Consider the following 22,452-nt stretch of genomic DNA (forward strand, 5'->3'; position numbering starts at 1 on the left):
AGCGGGATACACCGCCTGGGTGTGACTCCTATACAATGCTCTCAAGCGCTCAAACCAACACCACCAGCTCTGAATACTTCCAGCTACAAAGAGGCACAAGGCAAGGCTGCCCTTTGTCCCTGCTCCTGTTCACGTTGGCAACTGAACCCCTGGCGATAGCTCAGCAGGACGTCAAAAGCTGGAAGGGCATCCAGAGAGGAGACTGAGAGCGCAAAATCTCACTCTATGTGGATGACCTGTTGCTCCTCTATGTCTCAAAGCCACAGGAAGGACTGAAGGCAATACTGTAGATCCTGAAATAGTTCAGAACATTCTCGGGGAGGAAAATCAAAGGTGGCCTGACATTACCAAACCTGCAGTACTACCACTGGGCAGCAACGGCGGAAAGAGTGAGAGGATGGGTACACAAACCCAATTCAGAGTGGGTGCGGATGGAGGAGGCCTCCTGTAATGGGACAACCTTCCGGGCCTTGGCTATAGTAGCACTCCCATCCCTCTCGGCAAAATACACATCAAGCCCAGTGGTAGCAGCTACACTGAAAATGTGGGCCCAATTAAGACAGCACTTTGGGCTGACTAGGATGTCCCCCTTGGCCCCCATCTGCGGCAACCACGGATGCCCCCAAGCCATGCTAGACACCACCTTTGAGAAATGGAGAAGGGACAGGGGCACGCTGACATTTAGGGACTTTTACATGGGGCACAGACTGGTGACACTGGACGAACTGATGAAGGAATGGGAAGTGGCGACGGGGCAGGAAATGAAACACCTACAAATAAACCACTTCCTCCGCAAAGAGAAAGTAGGGTACCCCGGGGCCACAGAAACTACACTATTAGAGGACCTGATAAATACAGACAGTAAAGAAGGGAAATACAAGGGAAAATGTATGAACAGCTACTGGACAGAGCCCGAACACCACTGGACGAGACTAGCTGGAAATGGGAGGACGAACTGGGGACAGAAGTGGGGTGGAGACTGTCATGATATCCAGATCAGCATATCATGGTGCAATCACACACACACTGATGGACAGGCAGTTGGACCAACCAGCACACACATAACATCGCAGCCAATCACCAGTGAGAGCACACGCACTATAAAACAGGGAACACCAAAGTTCCCGCTCATTCTACCAGAGATAGCTCAGAGCACAGAACTCACAGCGCGCCACTCAGACATAGACCATGTGCTGGGTGCCTCACTAAGATAGCAATAGGGCTGGGTCCACAGGTTAGCTGGTGAAGCACGTACCCAAGCCAGTAGTTAGTTGTTACCGTTGATTAGACAATAAAACAGAGTTGTACCATCTACAGCCATGTTGGATCATTTGTACATCGGAACACCCAACACGACATGATACCAGTAGTGGACTCAAACCAGCGACTGTGAGACCTACCTGCACCCTTTCAGAAATCCGCCATCCTGCTCCATGGAAAACATCAGCCCGCCGCAGCTGCTCCGAATCGCTGGCAATCTCGGCGTAAGCTGGAAGCTGTTTAAACAGCGCTTCCAGCTCTTCCTCGAAGCCACAGACAGGGAGAATGCATCGGACACCAGGAAGATCGCACTCCTCCTCTCCACGGCGGGGCAACAGGCCATCCACATCTATAACTCCCTGGCATTCACGGTAGGCGAGGACAAAACAAAATATAAGCTGGTGCTTCTGAAGTGTGGTGGTATGTATTAGGGGTAATACGGTACACCATGAATGCCGAGGAGGACAGATGCTGGGTCCCGATTGGATCTGTCGCCTATTGGGCTCCACCCAGATAGGCGGGGTATAAGAACCCGTTTTACTCCCCGCAGCTGCATTCTGTGACTGAGCTGCTGGGGAACAAGTCTGAACAAGTCTGCTCAATAAAGCCCGAACGGCCCCCGGCAGACCAACTGAAGACCAGAAGATGCAGGTCCTGCATTCCAGGGTGAGTCCCGAAATCTACTCACTCATCGAGGGCGCGGAAGAATTCCCAGCGGCGATCAACTTGCTGAAGGAGATCTACATTAGGCCCGTCAACCAGGTCTACGCACGCTACCAGCTCGCGACGAGACGACAAATCCCCGGGGAATCGCTAGACGAATTCTTCAATGCTCTAACGATCCTGGGACGAAACTGCAACTGCCCAGCGGTTACGGCGAACGAACATACGGACCTCCTGATCAGAGACGCTTACGTAGCAGGTTTGGCATTGTCGCAAATTCGCCAGAGACTTTTAGAGAAAGACTCTCTCGGACTCACATAGGTACGGGCCCTTGCAGCCTCCCTCGACGTGGCCTCCCAAAACGCCCGCGCCTATGCCCCCGACCGCGCTGCAGCCCCTTGGGCTCCGTGGACCCCCACCGCGACCGACCCCTCGGCACCCCCCCTCACTCCGGCCGGCGCATCCCACAGCCACCCCCTTCCTGGGGGGATCGATTCTCCTCCCAGGCCCGTCCAGGTGTAAGGAAACAGAAGGGGACAGCGCGATGCTCCCAGAGTCGACCGGACCCGAGCCAGCACCACCACCACCACCCGGGCTGAGACGATCGGAAAGGGCGACCAGAGCATCATCTCGATTCATCGAATCGACTTAAGATGTATATAATTCAGTGGCCCAGTAAAGCGGCATTCTTGTAAATAGTTAACGCTGCTAATCGGGTAAAATGTGAATAATTCAGTGGCCCAGTAAAAGCGGCATGATTGTATATAGTTCAATGGTTAAGGCACCGACCCTGTAAACCCCTACCACCATACCACCCCCCACCCCGCCGGGTTCTTTTTAACAAGGGGAGAATGTGGTGGTATGTATTAGGGGTAATACGGTACACCATGAATGCCAAGGAGCTATTGGAGGACAGATGCTGGGTCCCACTTGGATCTGCCGCCTACTGGGCTCCACCCAGATAGGCGGGGTATAAGAACCCGTTTTACTCCCCGCAGCTGCATTCTGTGACTGAGCTGCTGGGGAACAAGTCTGAACAAGTCTGCTCAATAAAGCCTCGATTGAAGTTCTCTCCGTCTCGCCTCATGTGTGATCGATGGTGCTACATGAAGTTCGATGAACACTTCAGCGTGGAAGTCAATGAGAGCTTCGAGAGGTACCTCTTCCAGCAGCGCCTGCAGGGTAAAGATGAGCCTTTCCAATCTTAGAGACCTGCGTCCTCCATAAGAACGCGACCAGCCGGTACTCCCATATCCAGGCGGCCGAAACGGCACGGGTCCCACGAGGCGGAGCGGGTCCAGTCGATCGAGATCCTCCTGGCCCGCGGCCTGGACGAGGGCGGTCATTTTGCGCGCTTTCCGACGCCTCCCACGCTTGTACGCGCCAAAAGAGGGGATGTTGACGCAGAGGAACGTGATGCGCAGGTGTGCTCTATGCAGCACCGCACCGCGCATGCGCGGTGGCGCAACAAACGCCATGACATCATGGTGTGCGGCAACTGTGGCTCCGCCCACTTAAAGCAGCAATGTCCGGTCAAAGCGCGACAGTGCCTACGATGTGGCAGGATGGGCCACTATGCTGCCTGCTGTCGAGCAGCTCAACCTACCAACTCCAAAAAATTCCGCCAGCCTCGCAGGGACGTGCGGGCAATTCAGCCCACCTTCACTGAGTCATATCCAGATAGTATGCAGACGAGAGATACCGAAGACAGGGAGCCCTTCCGCGTTGCGGTAATCCACAAGAACCGGATGTCCCCAAGTCGGAACCACCAGCCGCTGCCAGTGCACAGCATTGATCCGGGCGATGAGTGGTGTGCCACCCTAACGGTCAACCGATCCCAGATCACATTTCCCTAGACACTGGTGCCTCCGCCAATCTCCTCGCGTGGTCAGCCTTCCAGACCTTGAAGGTTAAACCACCGATTCTACCATCCCACTGTCAGCTGGTTGACTACAATGGAAACGTCATCCCGGCCACGGGGTCCTGCCAGCTCGATGTTACACACAACTCACACAAAGCCACATTATCATTTGAAATCGTAGGATCCTCGAAGGACTCTCTGTTAGGCGCACAGGCGTGCAAGATCCTCCACCTCGTTCGGCGGGTACACACTCTGTCTCCAGAAGGCACATCCGATTTCCCAGATGCAGACTTTAGGGCGCAGCTCCACTCACTCCTCGCGCACAACCAGGAGGTTTTCGAGGGCATGGGCACACTGCCCTACACGTACAAAATACGGCTCAAACCGAATGCCACCTCGGTCATTCACGCAACTCGTAGGGTCCCAGCACCACTCAAGGACCGCCTCAAGCAGCAGCTGCAGGACCTGCAGGACAAAGGACTGCTTTCCCGGGTCACGGAGCCAACGCCATGGGTCAGCTCCATGGTGTGCGTCAAGAAGCCCTCCGGCGAGCTCCGGATCTGTATCGACCCAAAAGATTTAAATCCCAACATTATGAGGGAACACTACCCCATACCCAAACGAGAAGAAATCACGAGCGAGATGGCTCGGGCAAAAATATTCACCAAGCTTGATGCCTCAAAGGGCTTTTGGCAAATTCAACTGGATCAGTCCAGCAGGAAGGTGTGCACTTTCAACACTCCCTTTGGCAGATACTGCTACAATAGGATGTCTTTCGGCATCTTTCGGCCTCCGAAGTGTTCCATCGCATCATGGAACAGATGATGGAGGGCATCGAAGGGGTACGCGTCTACGTAGATGACATTATCATCTGGTCCACCACACCGCAGGAGCACATCAGTCGTCTCCAGCGTGTCTTTGCATGGATACGGGATCAGGGCCTGCACCTTAACCGAGCCAAATGCTCTTTTGGCCAGACTGAGCTAAAGTTTTTGGGGGACCACATCTCCCGGTCGGGTGTGCGGCCGGATGCCGACAAAGTGGCAGCCATCGCAGCCATGCAGCAGCCGTCAGACAAGAAGGCAGTGCTGCGCTTTATCGGGATGGTCAACTTCCTGGGGAAGTTCATTCATAACCTTGCTTCGCACACGACTGCTCTTCGCCACCTGGTCAAAAAGACAACGGAATTCCAGTGGCTGCCCGCACACCAGAGTGAATGGGAGGAGCTCAAGGTCAAGCTCACCACTGCCCCGGTACTGCCGTTTTTCGATACCACACGGGAAACAAAGATCTCAACAGACGCCAGCCAGTCTGGCATTGGGGCGGTACTCCTGCAATGGGACGACATCTCATCATGGGCTCCGGTCACCTATGCGTCGCGGGCCATGACCCCCATAGAACAGCGCTATGCGCAGATTGAGAAGGAGTGCCTAGGCCTGTTGACTGGCATCGACAAGTTCCACGACTGTATATGGTCTTCCGCAGTTCACTGTGGAGACCGACCATCGCCCCCGGTCGGCATCATTCAGAAGGACCTCAACGACATGACCCCTCGCCTCCAGCGCATTCTGCTCAAGCTCCGGAGGTACGACTTCCAACTTGTCTACACCCCGGGGAAGGATCTCATCATCGCAGATGCTCTGTCCAGGGCTGTCAACACACCGCCCGACTCGGAGGGGTTCGTTTGTCAGGTCGACGCACAGGTAGCCTTCACATCGGCCAATCTGCCGGCCACTGATGTACGTCTGGCCCACATTCGCCGTGAGACTGCAGCTGACCCCCTTCTACAACGTGTGATGCGCCACATGATGGAAGGGTGGCTCAAGGGGCAGTGCCCACAATTCTACAATGTCCGGGATGACTTGGCCATCATTGATGCTGTCTTCTTGAAGTTGGACCGGATTAAAATCCCACACAGCATGCACCGGCTTGTCCTCGAACAACTGCACGAAGGCCATCTCGGAGTTGAAAAGTGAAGGCGGAGGGCCCGAGAGGCTGTGTACTGGCCAGGCATCAGCGACGACATCGCCAAAATGGTGCTCAATTGCCCCACCTGCCAGTGGTTTCAGCCGGCGCAACCCCCTGAGACCCTTCAGCCCCATGAGTTGGTCACGTCCCCCTGGGCGTAGGTGGGCACGGACCTCTTTCATGCGCTCGGCAGGGACTACATTATTCTCACTGACTACTTTTCAAGTTATCCGGAGGTCATATGCCTGCATGACACGACGTCATCAGCTGTCATCCGGGCATGCAAAGAAACCTTCGCTCGCCATGGAATTCCGCTAACCGTCATGTCTGACAACGGGCCTTGCTTTGCGAGTCAAGAATGGTCTTCCTTTGCCACTTCATACAACTTCACACACGTGACGTCCAGTCCCTTGCATCCTCAGTCGAATAGCAAGGCGGAAAAGGGCGTCCACATTGTGATGCGGCTCCTCTGCAAGGCTGCTGATGCCGGATCTGACTTCTGTTTAGCCCTGCTGGCCTATCGCTCGGCCCCACTGTCCACGGGCCTCTCGCCAGCCCAGCTGTTGATGGGTTGCACCCTCAGGATCACTGTGCCATCCATTCATGTTCCTGCCCTCGACCATGCTCCAGTATTGCGAAGGATGCAACAACAGCGTGCTCAGCGGAAGGTGGCACATGACGCTCGGGCGACTGATCTTTCTGCCCTGGCACCTGGAGACAATGTCCGCATACACCTACCGGAGGGTGGCTGGTCGGCAACCGCCGAGGTTCTCCGCCACGTGGCTCCCCGCTCATTCCTGGTTCGTATGCCTGATGGCTCTATTCGCCGCCGTAATCGGCGGTCCCTTTGTTTGATTCCGCGCTCGCTATGAGATCATGCACCGGTGCCACACCCTCCTGTTGTCCCTGATGTCGACTTTGTGGAGCTTCCTGCCACTCTGCCTCTTCCTCTCTCACCCGTGGCCAGGCCCATTCCTCAGCCGGTGGATCCTGACCCACCCTTGAGGCGGTCAACACGAATTCGTCACCCACCTGAGAGACTTGACTGATGAGCCTGTTAGCACATTGGACTCACTGAATTGTTTTACAGTACTGTTAACGTGTTTCTTTCTTGTCGTTCATTGTTCCAGAGTTTTCTCTCATCGTTTGTTGATTGCATTTGTTCTGTTATTGGTACAACGTCATTGTTCTGGGATTTTGATCCGGTCCAACTTCAAGAAGACACCATCAATCAGGTATAGTTCCTTGCCATGCTTGTAAAAAATGCTGAGATTGTACCGTTGCATCTTTAGCAACAGTGTGAAGAGGCATTTTAAGATAGTTATGAGAGGCTCGTTATTTGTTTCAACAGTTGCAGGATGACTGTATCTCTGACAGGCGAAGACTAAAACAAAGAGTTCCTTTTCAATCTGTGCGTAACGAGTCTCAGTGTCAACGGGGGCCCTTGAAGCAAAGGCTAATGTTCATGCTGGGAGGTGTCTGCTGATAGAAGTGTGGGTGCTCAAACGTCAAAGTAGCACCGGTGGGGCTGCGAGTGTTTGTTTGAGTCTGCTGAAGAGTCTGCGTGGTGATCCTGCCAGCACCACTCAATGTGGAGAGATTAACAAAGAGGTCCAGTGACCTCACTGTAACGTGGAATGAATTTAGAAAGATAATTTGTCATACCAAGGAAGCACTGTAAGGTGTGCTTTTCCACAGGAACAGCCATCTGTTGTAAGGCCACGTCTTGTTTGGATCGGGCTTTATACCATCGGCTGTGAGTAAATGATCCATGGAAAGAAACTGGTTGACCCTGAATCTGCATTTTGCAGGGTTAAGCTTCAGCTGTATGGTCCTGATTCTGTCGAGGACGAGACAAAGATGTGCATCATGTTCTTGCACAGTATGACCCAAAACCAGGATGTCATTGACACCCAGTACTGCAAATACTTCTGTTTCCTGACTAAAATCTCTTCTTTTTTCTGATTGTTCATATAACATGCAGATTTTAATGGCTGTTTGTAATATAAAATCTTTCTCCCACAGCAGCTGCGTGCGGACTATATCGCTGCGCAGTTCTCAGATTATTTGACGAACTCATCAGTAAGGGGGCCAAATGCACATTTCTTTGCTAAGATCTTCAAGGTGGCCATATAAGGTCGTATTGATTCATCTGCCCTTTGGTTTACCTTGCCTGTTGAGGATTATATTTTCTACCAGAAGACTTTTTTAGAATTGTTTCAGGATCCTCTTTTTCCTCCTTTATCTGCAGACAAACTTCACTTTCCCCAGGGCCTCAGGTTTAATAAGGTGCACTTGTAATTGCTTTGATTCGTCAGATAATGCAGCACCGCTCCTTCTCAAAATGTCCCCAACTGTCTCCAACGTTTTCATCAAATGTCAGCGGGTCGATGCGGCCATCCTGCCAACTCCTGACACCATGTAAATGTGCTTCGGGAGAAGGCCTTCGATAGGGTGGAGTGGGAGGTACCTGTGGGAAGTGTTGAGGAGGTTCGGGCTCGGGGAGGGGTTCGTTAGTTGGGTTAGGTTACTGTACGAAGCCCTGGTGGCGAGTGTGGCCACAAATCGGAGGAGGTCGGAATACTTTCGGCTGTACCGGGGGACGAGGCAGGGGTGCTCCCTGTCCCCCCTGCTATTTGAGTTGGCAATTGAGCCTTTGGCGATGGCTTTGAGGGAGTCCAGGAACTGGAGGGGGGCTGGTGGGGGGGGGGGGGGGGGGGAACACCCGGTATCGCTGTATGCCGATGACCTGTTACTGTATGTGACGGACCCAGTGGGGGGGATGCCGCAGGTGATGCGGATCCTCAGGGAGTTTGGCGACTTTTCCGGGTATAAGCTCAACATGGGGACGAGTGAGCTATTCGAGATACACCCAGGGGACCAGGGAAGGGGGATAAACGAGCTTCCACTGAAAAGGGCGGAAAGGAGTTTTCGGTACCTAGGGATCCAGGTGGCCAGGAGCTGGGGGGCCGCACACAGGCTCAACTTGACGAGGCTGCTGGAGCAGATGGAGGAGGAGTTTAAAAGGTGGGATATGCTGCCACTCTCCCTGGCGGGGTGGGTACAGTCGGTGAAGATGACGGTGCTCCCGAGGTTCCTTTTTATATTCCAGTGCCTCCCCATCCTGATCCCTAGGGCCTTTTTTAAGCGGGTCAGCAGGAGCATCATGGGATTTGTGTGGGCGAAAAAGACCCCGAGGGTGAGAAGGGTGTTTCTGGAACGGAGTAGGTACAGAGGAGGGTTAGCGTTGCCTAATCTGTGTGGGTACTACTGGGCTGCCAATGTGGCGATGATACACAAGTGGGTAATGGAGGGGGAGGGGGCGGCATGGAAGAGGCTGGAGATGGCGTCCTGTGTGGGCACGAGTCTGAGAGCGCTGGTGACAGCACCGCTGCCGCTCCCGCCGACAAGGTACACCATGAGTCCAGTGGTGGCGGCGACCCTCAAAATTTGGGGGCAGTGGAGACGCCACAGGGGGAAGTGGAGGCTTCGGTGTGGTCCCCGATCCGAGAGAACCATCAGTTTGTCCCGGGGAGAATGGAAGGGGGGTTCTTGAGCTGGCACAGGGCAGGAATTAGAAGGATGGGGGACCTGTTTATAGATGGGACGTTTGCGAGCCTTGGGGCGTTGGAGGAAAAATTCGGGCTCCCCCCGGAAATGCCTTCAGGTACATGCAGGTAAGGGCGTTTGTAAGACGGCAGGTGCTGCCAGCATATAGGATCCATGATAGGGTGCTCTCGGGGGTGTGGGTTGGAGAAGGCAAGGCCTCGGCGATCTACCAGGAGATGCAGGAGGAGTAGGAGGCCTCGGTGGAGGAGTTGAAAGGTAAATAGGAGGAGGAGCTGGGGGAGGAGATAGACGAGGGTACGTGGGCTGACGCCCTGGGTAGGGTAAATTCTTCCTCCTCTTGCGCCAGGCTTAGCCTGATACAATTTAAGGTTCTGCACAGGGTGCACATGGGTCCTGGGACACAATCGAGACTCCAGGATGGTATGTTGCCTCCCTGGTGCAAGGGTCAAGGATGTCTCGGAGCGGCTGCAGGACATTCTGGTGGGGGGGGGGGGGGGGGGTGAACAGCCAGCTGTCGTGGTGCACATAGGCACCAACGATATATACTAAAAAATGGGACGAGTTCCTACAAGCTGAATTCAGGGAGTTAGGAATAAACTAAAACGTAGGACCTCAAAGGTCGTAATCTCAGGATTGCTACCAGTGCCACAAGCTAGCCAGAGTAGCAATGTCAGGATAGATAGGATGAATGCGTGGCTCAAGAGATGGTGCAAGAGGGAGGGATTCAAATTCCTGGGGTATTGGAACCGGTTCTGGGGGAGGTGGGACCAGTACAAACTGGACGGTCTGCACCTGGGCAGGACTGGAACCGATGTCCTGGGGGGGGGAGTTGCTAGAGCTGTTGGGGTGGGTTTAAACTAATGTGGCAGGGGGATGGGAACCGATGCAGGCAGTTGGAAGGTAGTAAAACAGGGACAGAAACAAAAGGCAGTAAGGGGGAAAGTGTAAGGCAGAGAAGCCATAGTCAAAAATCAAAAAGGTCGACAGTACCAGGTACAGTGACTGAGGGGAGCTCATTGAATAGGGCCAGTAATAATAAAATGAATAAAACTGGAAGTAAAAACATTAATGGTAAGCAATGCGGCAGGTTGTTGCATGAAGATTTGGGCTCAACGACAAGGAAAATTAGGAGAAAAGTTAAGAGGAAATATAACTTAGGAGAGGTTACTGATCGAGGTGTTAAGATTCAAAACAGAGGTAAAAAAAGCCAACATAAGTGTACTTTACCTGAATGCTTCTAGTATTCGGTATAAGGTAAATGATTTGATGGCGCAAATCATCATGAATGACTACGATTTAATGGCCATTACTGAAACATTGTTAAAGGATGGTCACGACTGGGAGTTAAATATCCAAGGTATCAAACTATTCGGAAGGACAGAGTGGATGGTAAGGGAGGTGGTGTAGCTCTGTTATTTAAGGATGGCATCCGGGCAATAGTAAAGGATGACATCGGTGCTATGGAGAATAAGGTTGAATCCATTTGGGTGGAAATCAGGAATAGTAAGGCGAAAAAGTCACTGATAGGAGTAGTCTATAGGCCACCAAATAGTAACATTATGGTGGGACAGGCAATAAACAAAAAAATAACGGATGCATGTAGAAATGGTACAGCAGTTATCACGGGGGATTTTAATCTACATGTCGATTGGTTTAACCAGGTCGGTCAAGGCAGCCTTGGGGAGGAGTTTATAGAATGTATCCGCGATAGTTTCCTAGAACAGTATGTAATGGAACCTACGAGGGAACAAGCGGTCCTAGATCTGGTCCTGTGTAATGGGACAGGATTGATTCATGATCTCATAGTTAGGGATCCTCTCGGAAGGAGCGATCACAATATGGTGGAATTTAAAATAAAGATGGAGGGTGAGAAGGTAAAATCAAACACTAGTGTTTTGTGCTTAAACACAGGAGATTACAATGGGATGAGAGAAGAACTAGCTAAGGTAGACTGGGAGCAAAGACTTTATGGTGAAACAGTTGAGGAACAGTGGAGAACCTTCCAAGTGATTTTTCACAGTGCTCAGCAAAAAGGAAGGACGGTAGAAAGGGGGAAAATCGACCGTGGATAGCTAAGGAAATAAGGGAATGTATCAAATTGAAGGAAAAAGCATACAAAGTGGCAAAGATTAGTGGGAGACTAGAGGACTGGGAAATCTTTAGGGGGCAACAGAAAGCTACTAAACAAGCTATAAAGAGTAAGATAGATTATGAGAGTAAACTTGCTCAGAATATAAAAACAGAAAGTAAAAGTTTCTACAAATATATAAAACAAAAAAGAGTGGCTAAGGTAAATATTGGTCCTTTTGAGGATGAGAAGGGAGATTTAATAATGGGAGATGAGGAAATGGCTGAGGAACTGAACAGGTTTTTTCAGTCGGTCTTCACAGTGGAAGACACAAATAACATGCCAGTGACTGATAGAAATGAGGCTATGACAGGTGAGGACCTTGAGAGGATTGTTATCACTAAGGAGGTAGTGATGGGCAAGCTAATGGGGCTAAAAGTAGACAAGTCTCCTGGCCCTGATGGAATGCATCCCAGTGCGAAAAGAGATGGCTAGGGAAATTGCAAATACACTAGTGATAATTTACCAAAATTCACTAGACTCTGGGGTTCCCGGCGGATTGGAAATGAGCAAACGTGACACCACTGTTTAAAAAAGGAGGTAGGCAGAAAGCGGGTAATTATAGGCCAGTGAGCTTAACTTCGGTAGTAGGGAAGATGTTGGAATCTATCATCAAGGAAGAAATAGCGAGGCATCTGGATGGAAATTGTCCCATTGGGCAGACGCAGCATGGGTTCATAAAGGGCAGGTCGTGCCTAACTAATTTAGTGGAATTTTTTGAGGACATTACTAGTGTGGTAGATAATGGGGAGCCAATGGATGTGATATATCTGGATTTCCAGAAAGCCTTTGACAAGGTGCCACACAAAAGGTTGCTGCATAAGATAAAGATGCATGGCATTAAGGGTAAAGTAGTAGCATGGATAGAGGATTGGTTAATTAATAGAAAGCAAAGAGTGGGGATTAATGGGTGTTTCTCTGGTTGGCAATCAGTAGCTACTGGTGTCCCTCAGGGATCAGTGTTGGGCCCACAATTGTTCACAATTTACATAGATGATTTGGAGTTGGGGACCAAGGGCAATGTGTCCAAGTTTGCAGACAACACTAAGATGAGTGCTAAAACAAAAAGTGCAGAGGATACTGGAAGTCAGCAGAGGGATTTGGATTGGCTAAGTGAATGGGCTAGGATCTGGCAGATGGAATACAATGTTGACAAATGTGAGGTTATCCATTTTGGTAGGAATAACAGCAAAAGGGATTATTATTTAAATGATAAAATATTAAAACATGCTGCTGTGCAGAGAGACCTGGGTATGCTAGTGCATGAGTCGCAAAAAAATTGGTTTACAGGTGCAACAGGTGATTAAGAAGGCAAATGGAATTTTGTCCTTCATTACTAGAGGGATGGAGTTCAAGACTAGGGAGATTATGCTGCAATTGTATAAGGTGTTAGTGAGGCCACACCTGGAGTATTGTGTTCAGTTTTGGTCTCCTTACTTGAGAAAGGACGTACTGGCACTGGAGGGTGTGCAGAGAAGATTCACTAAGTTAATCCCAGAGCTGAAGGGGTTGGATTATGAGGAGAGGTTGAGTAGACTGAGACTGTACTCGCTGGAATTTAGAAGGATGAGGGGGGATCTTATAGAAACATATAAAATTATGAAGGGAATAGATAGGATAGATGTGGGCAGGTTGTTTCCACTGGCGGGTGAAAGCAGAACTAGGGGGCATTTCCTCAAAATAAGGGGAAGTAGATTTAGGACTGAATTCAGGAGGAACTTCTTCACCCAAAGGGTTGTGAATCTATGGAGTTATTTGCCCAGTGAAGCAGTAGAGACTCCTTCATTAAATGTTTTTAAGATAAAGATAGATAGTTTTTTGAAGAATAAAGGGATTAAGGGTTATGGGGTTCGGGCCGGAAAGTGGAGCTGAGTCCACAAAAGATCAGCCATGATCTCATTGAATGGCTGAGCAGGTTCGAGGGGCCAGATGGCCTACTCCTGCTCCTAGTTCTTATATTCTTATGTGCCAGGTTGTGAAATGCGCAGCAGTCGACAGTGATGCGGGATACCTGCATATTGCAGGGCTCCCTCAGACCTATCAAGGTTTCTGAAACCCATCTTCAAACGGCCAATGACCTGCTTGATGATGACCCTTGTAGTTATATGACAGAAGCTGTACATGTGCCTGCCTGTGTGTTGGGATGACAAAAAAAGGGCCAGAAGCCATGAATTTAGAGGATACACCTTATAATAATATAATAATCTTTATTGTCACAAGTAGCCTTACATTAACACTGCAATGAAGTTACCGTGACCCCCACATCCTGCTGAAAAGGTGTTTGGGTGGTCTGAAGAGCTAACATAATTGGAAGGATGGATGTCTAAGCAGCAAGATGTATGAGTCATTTAAAAAAAAAAAAAATTTATTCAAGGCATTTTCAGATTATGTACAAAACACACAATATAAAAACTTTGTACAAGTATTTCTCAACAAAGCCCCTCTGTCTTAAACTCCAACTGCCCCACTTTTTAACGATACTGGATGTATGAGTCATGACAGTTTCTTGTGTACACCTGTGTGATCTGCTTATCGTGGTCACAACAACTTGAATATTCATAGAGTGGAACCCCTTCCTGTTCACAAAGACATCTAGTTGCACTGAAGGAAGCTTTATGGCTACACAGGTCGCACCTTTGACCTCCTGCATCTGGGGGAATCCAGCCATGGCCGTGAAGCCAACTTGGCTTGACTGTCATCATTGGTTGTGTTCTTGATATATTGACAAGTCATGACCTCCGGGACCTCCTTTATACAACATTGGGCCACTGACTGAGAGAGGCCACATGGATCCCCACATGATGCCTGGATAAAACAACAGGTGAAAACATTGAGTTCCGACATCACCTTTCAGGTTACAGGTGCCACTTTCTACTTGCATTAACTCCAGCATTCCACTCAGCTCCACCAACACCTCCCTGGAGAGATGCAGCCTTTGTAGACATTGGCACTTGGATATCTCTTTTAAGTGGAGTCTCCTTGAGCTGAGTAACACCTTCTGGGACTATGAAACTGCCTTATTGCCTTTGTGCCCTCCTCATCCACGTCCAATGATTTCTTTAATCTCCTGGAACTCCTCTGGCCACTGCACAAGTGCTCCATGTGTGTGCATCCCTATCTCTGTGCCTCTCCCGCCTTCACTGGAGAAGTCCATTTCTGAAAGCATTGACCCCATAACTGGATGATGAGAACCATGATTCGCCTCTGAAGAATCTTGCTCTGTCTCCAGTGGTTGCTGTGCAGCTGGGAGACACCTTTCCACTAGAACTGCTTCATTTTGGCTCCACCCTCTGCAGTGCCTCCGAACCTGGTCGTCACTTCATCAACTCACAGCCTACAGACAGCTTCTTTTTTAAAAAAAAAAAAATGTTTTTATTCAAGTTTTTCCATTATTTTTTACAAAACACTACAATAGAAAATATAATGCAAAGAAGGGAAAGCACTGTGCCAACAAAACAACTTAACCCCCTAACCAACTAAGAATTTAATAAACAAAAACAATGCAAAGTAGGGCATCCGCCCCTTACAAATAAAATGAAATCCCCCCCCCCCCCACCCCCCGGGTTGCTGCTGCTACCGACCACCACCTAACATTCCTCGAGAAGTCAAGGAACGGTTGCCACCGCCTGGAGAACCCCTGCAAGGACCCTCGCAAGGCAAACTTTATCTTCTCCAACCTGAGAAACCCCGCCACTGACCCAAGCCTCTACGCCTGGGGGCTTCGCGACCCTCCACATTAAGAAGAGCCTTCTCTGTGCTACCAAGGAGGCAAAGGTCAGGACTCCGGCCTCCTTCGACTCCTGCACTCCCGGATCGTCCGATACCCCAAATATTGCTATCCCCCAGCTTGGTTTCACCCGAGTGTCCAAGATCTTGGACATAACCTTTGCAAAGCCGTTCCAAAATTCCGTAAGCGCCGGGCGTGTCCAGAACATATGGACATGGTTTGCTGGGCTCCCTGAACACCTCACACACCTGTCCTCTACCCCAAAAAACCTACTCATTCTCGCCCCTGTCATATGCGCCCGGTGCACCACTTTAAACTGAATCAGGCTAAGCCTGGCACAAGATGAGGAGGAATTGACCCTGCCCAGGGCGTCAGCCCACAGGCCCTCATCCAGCTCCTCCTCCCACTTGCCCTTCATTTCTTCCACCGAGGCCTCCTCCGCCTCCTGCAGCTCCTGGTATATGTCCGATACTTTGCCATCCCCCACCCACACGCCCGAGACCACCCTGTCCTGTATCCTCCGGGCAGGCAGCAGTGGAAATTCCCCCACCTGTTTTTTCACAAATGCCCGAACCTGCATGTACCTAAAGGTATTCCCCGGGGGTAGCCCAAATTTCTCCTCCAGCGCCCTCAGACTAGCAAAAGTCCCATCGATAAACAAATCCCCCATCCTTCTGATTCCCGCCCTGTACCAGCCCATGAACCCCCCATCTATCCTACCTGGAACCAACCTGTGGTTGTTCCATATCGGGGTCCAGACTGAGGCCCCTACCTTCCCCCTATGCTGTCTCCACTGCCCCCAAATCCTCAGTGTCGCCGCCACCACCGGGCTCGTGGTATACCGCGTCGGTGGAAGCGGCAACGGTGCCGTGACCAGTGCTCCCAAACTAGTATCTATACAGGACGGCGCCTCCAACCATTTCCACGCTGCCCCCTCTCCCTCCATTCCCCATTCCCGAATCATCGACACATTCACTTCCCAGAAAGAGCTGCACAGGTTCGGCAGCGCCAACCCCCCCCCCCCACCCCGACTGCGCTCCAAAAACAGTCTCTTGACCTGTGGGATCTTATTTGCCCACACAAATCCCGTGATACTCCTATTTATCCGCTTGAAAAAGGACTTGGGGATGAGAATGGGCAGGCACTGGAACACGAACAAGAACCTAGGAAGGACCGTCATCTTTAGGGACTACACCCTGCCCGCCAGGGAGAGTGGCAACATGTTCCACCTCCTAAAGTCCTTCTCCATCTGACCCACCAGCTGCACTAAGTTGAGATTGTGCAAGATCCCCCAGCTCTTGGCCACCTGGATGCCCAAGTACCGAAAGCTCCACTCCACCATCTTGAACGGTAGCTCCCCCAACCTCTCTTCCTGGCCCCTCGCATGCACCACAAAAAGCTTGCTTTTTCCCACATTTAGCTTGTATCCCGAAAAGTCTCCAAAATCACTAAGAACCTGCATGACCTCCCCCATCCCCTCCACCGGATCCGCAATATACAGAAGCAGGTCATCCGCATACTGCACTGTAAATTCTATGAAAAAATACAGCGAAACACGGTGTTCCTCCCCCCCGAACCAACCCCCTCCAGTTTCTGAACTCCCTCAACGCCATGGCCAGCAGCTCAATCGGCAAGGCAAACAGCAGGGAGGACAAAGGGCACCCTTGCCTCATTCCACAATGTAACCTAAAGTACCCTGACCGCAGCCGGTTCATCGACACACTCACTACCGGGGCCTGGTACAACAATTTGACCCACCCTATGAATTCCTCCCCAAATCCAAATCTGCCTAACACCTCCCAGAGGTACTCCCACTCCACCCGATTGAAGGCCTTCTCCACGTCAATTGCTACTACTACTTCTGCATCCCCCCCCTCCGAGGGCATCATGATCACATTCAGGAGCCTCCATGTGGTAATACCAGGTATTGCAGTACCTGAGAGGTGAATGACCATTGGCTAGACCTAGGAGTCTACCATTGGCTAACGTACGTAGGCCCGCCCTGAGAGGCGGGGTATAAGAACCTATGCCGTCCCAACAGCCTTCACTTTCTGTATCGAAGCTGCTGGGTACAGTTCTAGCTGATTAAAGCCGATTAGATATGACTCCCCTTGTCTCGAGTGTAATCAATTGTGCATCACTCCGCACATTCGTATTCAACCGATTGCCCTTCACAAACCCCTTCTTATCCTCATGAATCACTCCCGGGACACAATCCTCAATCCTAGTGGCCAAGATCTTGGCCAACAGCTTGGCATCCACATTAAGGAGTGAAATCGGCCTATAGGAGCCGCATTGCAGCAGGTCCTTATCACGCTTGAGGATAAGCGAGATCAGAGCCTGCGACATCGTCGGGGGAAGGATACCCTTTTCCTTAGCCTCGTTAAAAGTTCTCAACAACAGCGGGCCCAACACCTCTGGGAATTTCCTATAAAACTCCATCTTTGGGAACCTCAGTTGGTCCAAGAACTGCCTCATCCCCTCCCCACCCTCCGGGGGTTCTGACTCATACAGCTTACTATAGAAGTCCTCGTTTATTTTAGCTGGACTCCGCATCTTGTTCCCCCCCCTATCTCTAATTCCCCCAATCTCCCTACCGCCTCCCTCCTCCGCCGCTGATGCGCCAGCATCCGACTTGCCTTCTCCCCATACTCATACACTGCTCCCTGTACCTTCCTCAACTGGGCCTCAGTCTTCCCCATGGTTAGCAAGTCAAACTCCGTTTGGATGTTCCGGCGCTCCTTCAGCAGCCTCTCCTCGAGTGATTCCGCATACCTCCTATCTACCCTCAGTATCTCCCCCACCAATCTCTCCCTCTCCATCCTCTCCCTCTTTTCCCTGTGGGCCCTGATTGAGATTAACTCCCCCCTGAGCACTGCCTTCAATGCCTCCCAGACCACACTCATCGACACCTCCCCATTATCATTGGCCTCCACATATCTTTGGATGCACCCCCAAACCCGCCCACAAACCTCCTCGTCCACCAGCAGTCCCACATCCATTCTCCACAGAGGGTGTTGGCCTCTCTCCTCCCCCACCCCCAGCTCCACCCAGTGCGGGGCATGGTCCGAGATCGCAATGGCCGAATACTCCGTCCCCTCCACCCTCGAGATCAGCGCCCTGCTTAGCACAAAAAAAATCTATCTGCGAGTAAGCCTTGTGTACATGGGAAAAGAAGGAAAACTCCCTCGCCCTTGGCCTGGCAAATCTCCACGGATCCACTCCCCCCATCTGGTCCATGAACCTCCTCAGGACCTTGGCCGCTGCTGGCCTCTTACCCGACCTCGACCTAGACCGGTCTAGTGCCGGGTCCAGGACCGTGTTAAAGTCCCCCCCCCCATTACCAAACTGCATGACTCCAGATCCGGAATCCGACTCAACATTCGCTTCATGAACCCTGCATCGTCCCAGTTCGGAGCATACACATTCACTAGCACCACCCGAGCCCCCTGCAGCCTGCCACTCACCATAACATAACAACCCCCCCTTATCCGCCACAATACCCACCGCCTCAAATGCCACCCGCTTACTCACCAGGATTGCGACCCCCCTGTTCTTCGCAACCAGCCCTGAGTGAAAAACCTGTCCCACCCATCCCTTCCTCAGCCTGGTTTGATCCGTGATCTTTAGGTGTGTTTCCTGTAACATGGCTACGTCTGCCTTCAGCCCCTTTAAGTGCGAGAACACTCGGGCCCTCCTGACCGTCCCATTCAGGCCTCTCACGTTCCACGTGATCACCCGGATAACGTGATCACTCATCTCCTTTTTTAGGCCAGCCATGTGCACCCTCCAGTCCCCCAGGCGGAGGCGCCCCGCCCGACTCTCCCTCTTACCATCGATTCCCCCTCAATCAGCACAGCAGCAACCCAGTTCCCCCCCCCCCCCAAACCCCCCCCCCCGTCCCCCGTCCCCCGACCAAGCAACTGCTTAACCCCCCTACCCCCCCATTGCACTCCCGTAAGCCAGCTGTCTCATGCTGACCCCGGACACTCCGGCCTCTGCCTTCAATCCCCCTTTGGATTCCCCATCCAAATCTCCAGCCCCCCCCCCCCCCCCCACCTAAGTGGGGTAAAAAGAGTCGTCCCCCCTACACCCCATACAATCCAATGCGGACATCGAACACAGTACCGCCCCCACCATGACGTGGGAAAAAGCCGCGCACCCTACCGACCCCAGCCCCTATGACGCAGCTCCTCCCAACTGCGACCTCGCCCCAATCCCCGAGGGCCCCAGGCCACGTGGCCACCCAGACCCAAGAAAACGCGGGGAAAAACCCCACCCAAACATCGCCCCATCTCCCTCACCCACAACCCTCATAACATACTGCAAACCATTAATTAGAGTCCAACTTCTCATTTTTGATGAAAGTCCACGCCTCATCCGGCGTATCAAAATAGCGGTGTCGGTCCTGATACGTGACCCACACCCTCGCCGGCTGTAACGGCCCGAACTTCACCCCCTTTCCGTGGAGGACCACCTTGGCCCGGTTGAATCCCGCACGCTTCTTGGCCAGCTCTGCACTCCAGTCCTGGTAAATCCGGATCTAGGTGTTTTCCCACCTGCTGCTCCGCTCCTTCTTCGCCCGTCGCAGGATACTCTCCCTGTCGGTGAAGTGGTGGAACCTTACCATCATAGCCCTCGGCGGCTCGTTCGCCGTTGGCCTCCTGACCAGGACTCTGTGTGCCCCATCCAGCTCCAGGGGCCTCGGGAAGGCCCCGGCGCCCATCAGCATACTCAGCATCGTGGCCACATACGCCCCAGCATCCGACCCCTCCACGCCTTCAGGGAGACCCAGAATCCGCAGGTTCTGCCTCCTTGACCTATTCTCCAGGTCCTCCAGCTTCTCCTGCCATTTTTTGTGCAGCGCCTCGTGTGCTTCCACTCTGACCGCTAGGCCCAGAATCTCGTCTTCATTCTCAGAGGCCTTTTGCTGCACCTCCTTAATCGCCGTCCTCTGCATCTTCTGGGTCTCCACCAATCTTTCGATCAACGCCTTCATAGGGGCCAACAACTCCGCCTTCAATTCCGCAAAGCAGCTTCTTAAAAACTCCTGCTGCTCCCGGGACCACTGGGCCCACGCTGCCTGATCACCGCCCGCCGCCATCTTGTTTTTTCACGCCCGTTATCCTCTTTTCTCCAAAGCCACTTTTTTGACCACTCTGCTCCTGGTCTACTCCATACAGCGCTGGGGGAACCCTCACTGTTTCCTTCCCACACCGGGAATCGTCGTCCAAATGCCGCTGGAGCTCCTTAAAATGGCCCAAAAGTCCGTTATTGGCGGGAGCTGCCGACCATGCGACCTACCTAGGCATAGCCGCAACCGGAAGTCTACAGACAGCTTCTTAATGAAGCTACCAGCTCCCTGCACCTCAGCTGCTGCTCAGATCTTGCCTCATTTGATGAGATGAGACTTTAGGTAGCGTCTATCCTGTGTGCTGTTGATTAAAATCAAAAGAAACAAAAATCGGGAAAATACATGGCAATTGGGTGTTTAGCAACCTTAAATACTTTCCTGCCGTTGGTATGTCCGCCAATAATCTGGCCCGCTACTTGCACTAGCTAAAATTGATTGGTAACTTGGAGTCAGCCAAATGTGGGCCCCTACCCTGCCTCCACCCCCATGGGCTGGTAAAAAGAAACTATTTTTTCCTCTGATTGGAGGGCCGGGGAAGGTGTCCAGAACAAAGGGGTAACAATCTTAAAATTACAGCTCAGCTATTTCAAGCACTTTTTCACAAAAAAGAGATAGCGAAAATCTGGAACTCCTACTGTCTAAAGGCTAAAAGTACTGGTTAATTGCAGCTTCAAGAATTAAATTCATAGTTTTGTTGGGTAAGGGTATTGAGTGAAATGGATCAAAGGGAGGGTGCTGCAGTTGAGATAGAGATAAGGATTGATTTGACTGACTGGTGGAACAGGCTACAGAGCTATATGTGTGGCCCATGGTATTCTTTTGTTTCTACTTGTCCTTGTCCTTTGTTTAATTGATCATGTTGGTGTGAAGCTTATTGGAAGTTATATTACATTAGTACCTGGGAATGTTTTAAAGGCACTAAACAAATATACAATGCTCTTGTTGCTGTCATTTAAATATACGCTCATACTTTATACTTAAAATATAAAATCTGTTAGAAAGATTAATGAAAAGTATATATATATATAAAGCTTACTCTGCTCCAGTTTTAGGGCCGAATGGTGCTTGATCCTCAGTTGCAAAAGAATAAGCATCATAACAATCTCTGAACATGTTCTGAAAATATTGATGAATAGAACAACTATTGTTGCGCACTCTTATCTGTCGAATCTGAGGGCGTCCTAAAAGGATATTCTCATAGAATATGTAGCTCTCGCCTGGAAACAAAGGTTGGCCATTGTACCATTCTTTCCAATAAAGGCTATCGAGGAGTGGCCCCTCTGTATACTGAAAATAGTAATTTGATGGAATTTATAATTAATCTGAAATGCATAAAAATATTTTTCACTTTAAATATAACTTTTTTTTTTCTCTCTTACGGCACAAAGTAAATTATAGTTTATAAAAAATTCTTAAATAGCACAGTCATTATAAGTCAGCTGCATGTTTAGAAAGTTTGGAGAGCACTGGTTCCCAAGGGTTCTATTCTTCCTAAAGTAATAATCATTGATGACCACGATGATGCAGCAACATTTGTGTAAGTGTCATGAACCTTTAGGGTTGACTTCCCTATCTGATATGGAACGAGTAGATAATGCGTACCTGTCTTTATCATCCATCTGGCCAGTGCAAGCAACAGGGAATCTGTGGCATTTTTGTCACTAGCCTTAATTCAAATGTAATTTGGGAGCTGCTAGTGCTAATTATGCTCTCTGTAAGAAGTTTCCTGATTGCCAGGGTGAGTAAGTACGTGAAAGGGCATCTTAAGAACTATTGAAAGTCAGCCTCCAGCCCATATGGAGAAGGTGACCTCTAGATGATGAGTGTGGAAAGTGGGTTTCTGGAGCACAGGAAACGTGACTTCCATTGACCAGATTCTCTAATACGTACAGTGGCAGAGGTGCTCACAGAGGAAGTCTGCAACAAGCTAATGTTCCTCTCTCTGGCAGAGATACACCCAGACAGGTTTCTCAGCAGCAATGGAGAGAGATTGCTCAGCAGGTAAATGCCACAAGTACTGTTCCCAGGACCTGATTGCAATGCAGGCAAAAAAAAATGAGTCATCTTGCCAGGACTTGAAGGTCAGTCTTTGCTTGACATCACTCTTACTGTCTGTACAACCGTGCACCATCCTATTTCAA

The 22,452-nt window shown here is 50.9% G+C and overlaps 1 protein-coding gene across 1 annotated transcript in view; it reads right to left on the reverse strand.

The window, feature by feature from the left end:
- Positions 1-22,452, reverse strand: part of LOC140426972 (polycystin-2-like protein 2) — a 141,125-nt gene that overhangs the window by 89,482 nt on the left and 29,191 nt on the right. Inside the window, exon 4 of the mRNA XM_072512309.1 lies at positions 21,348-21,598. Coding sequence (XP_072368410.1) covers positions 21,348-21,598 — 251 coding nt within the window. The remainder of the gene's footprint in view (positions 1-21,347; positions 21,599-22,452) is intronic.

This window comes from Scyliorhinus torazame, chromosome 7, assembly GCF_047496885.1.
Source record: "Scyliorhinus torazame isolate Kashiwa2021f chromosome 7, sScyTor2.1, whole genome shotgun sequence".
NCBI classification, from domain to species: domain Eukaryota; kingdom Metazoa; phylum Chordata; class Chondrichthyes; order Carcharhiniformes; family Scyliorhinidae; genus Scyliorhinus; species Scyliorhinus torazame.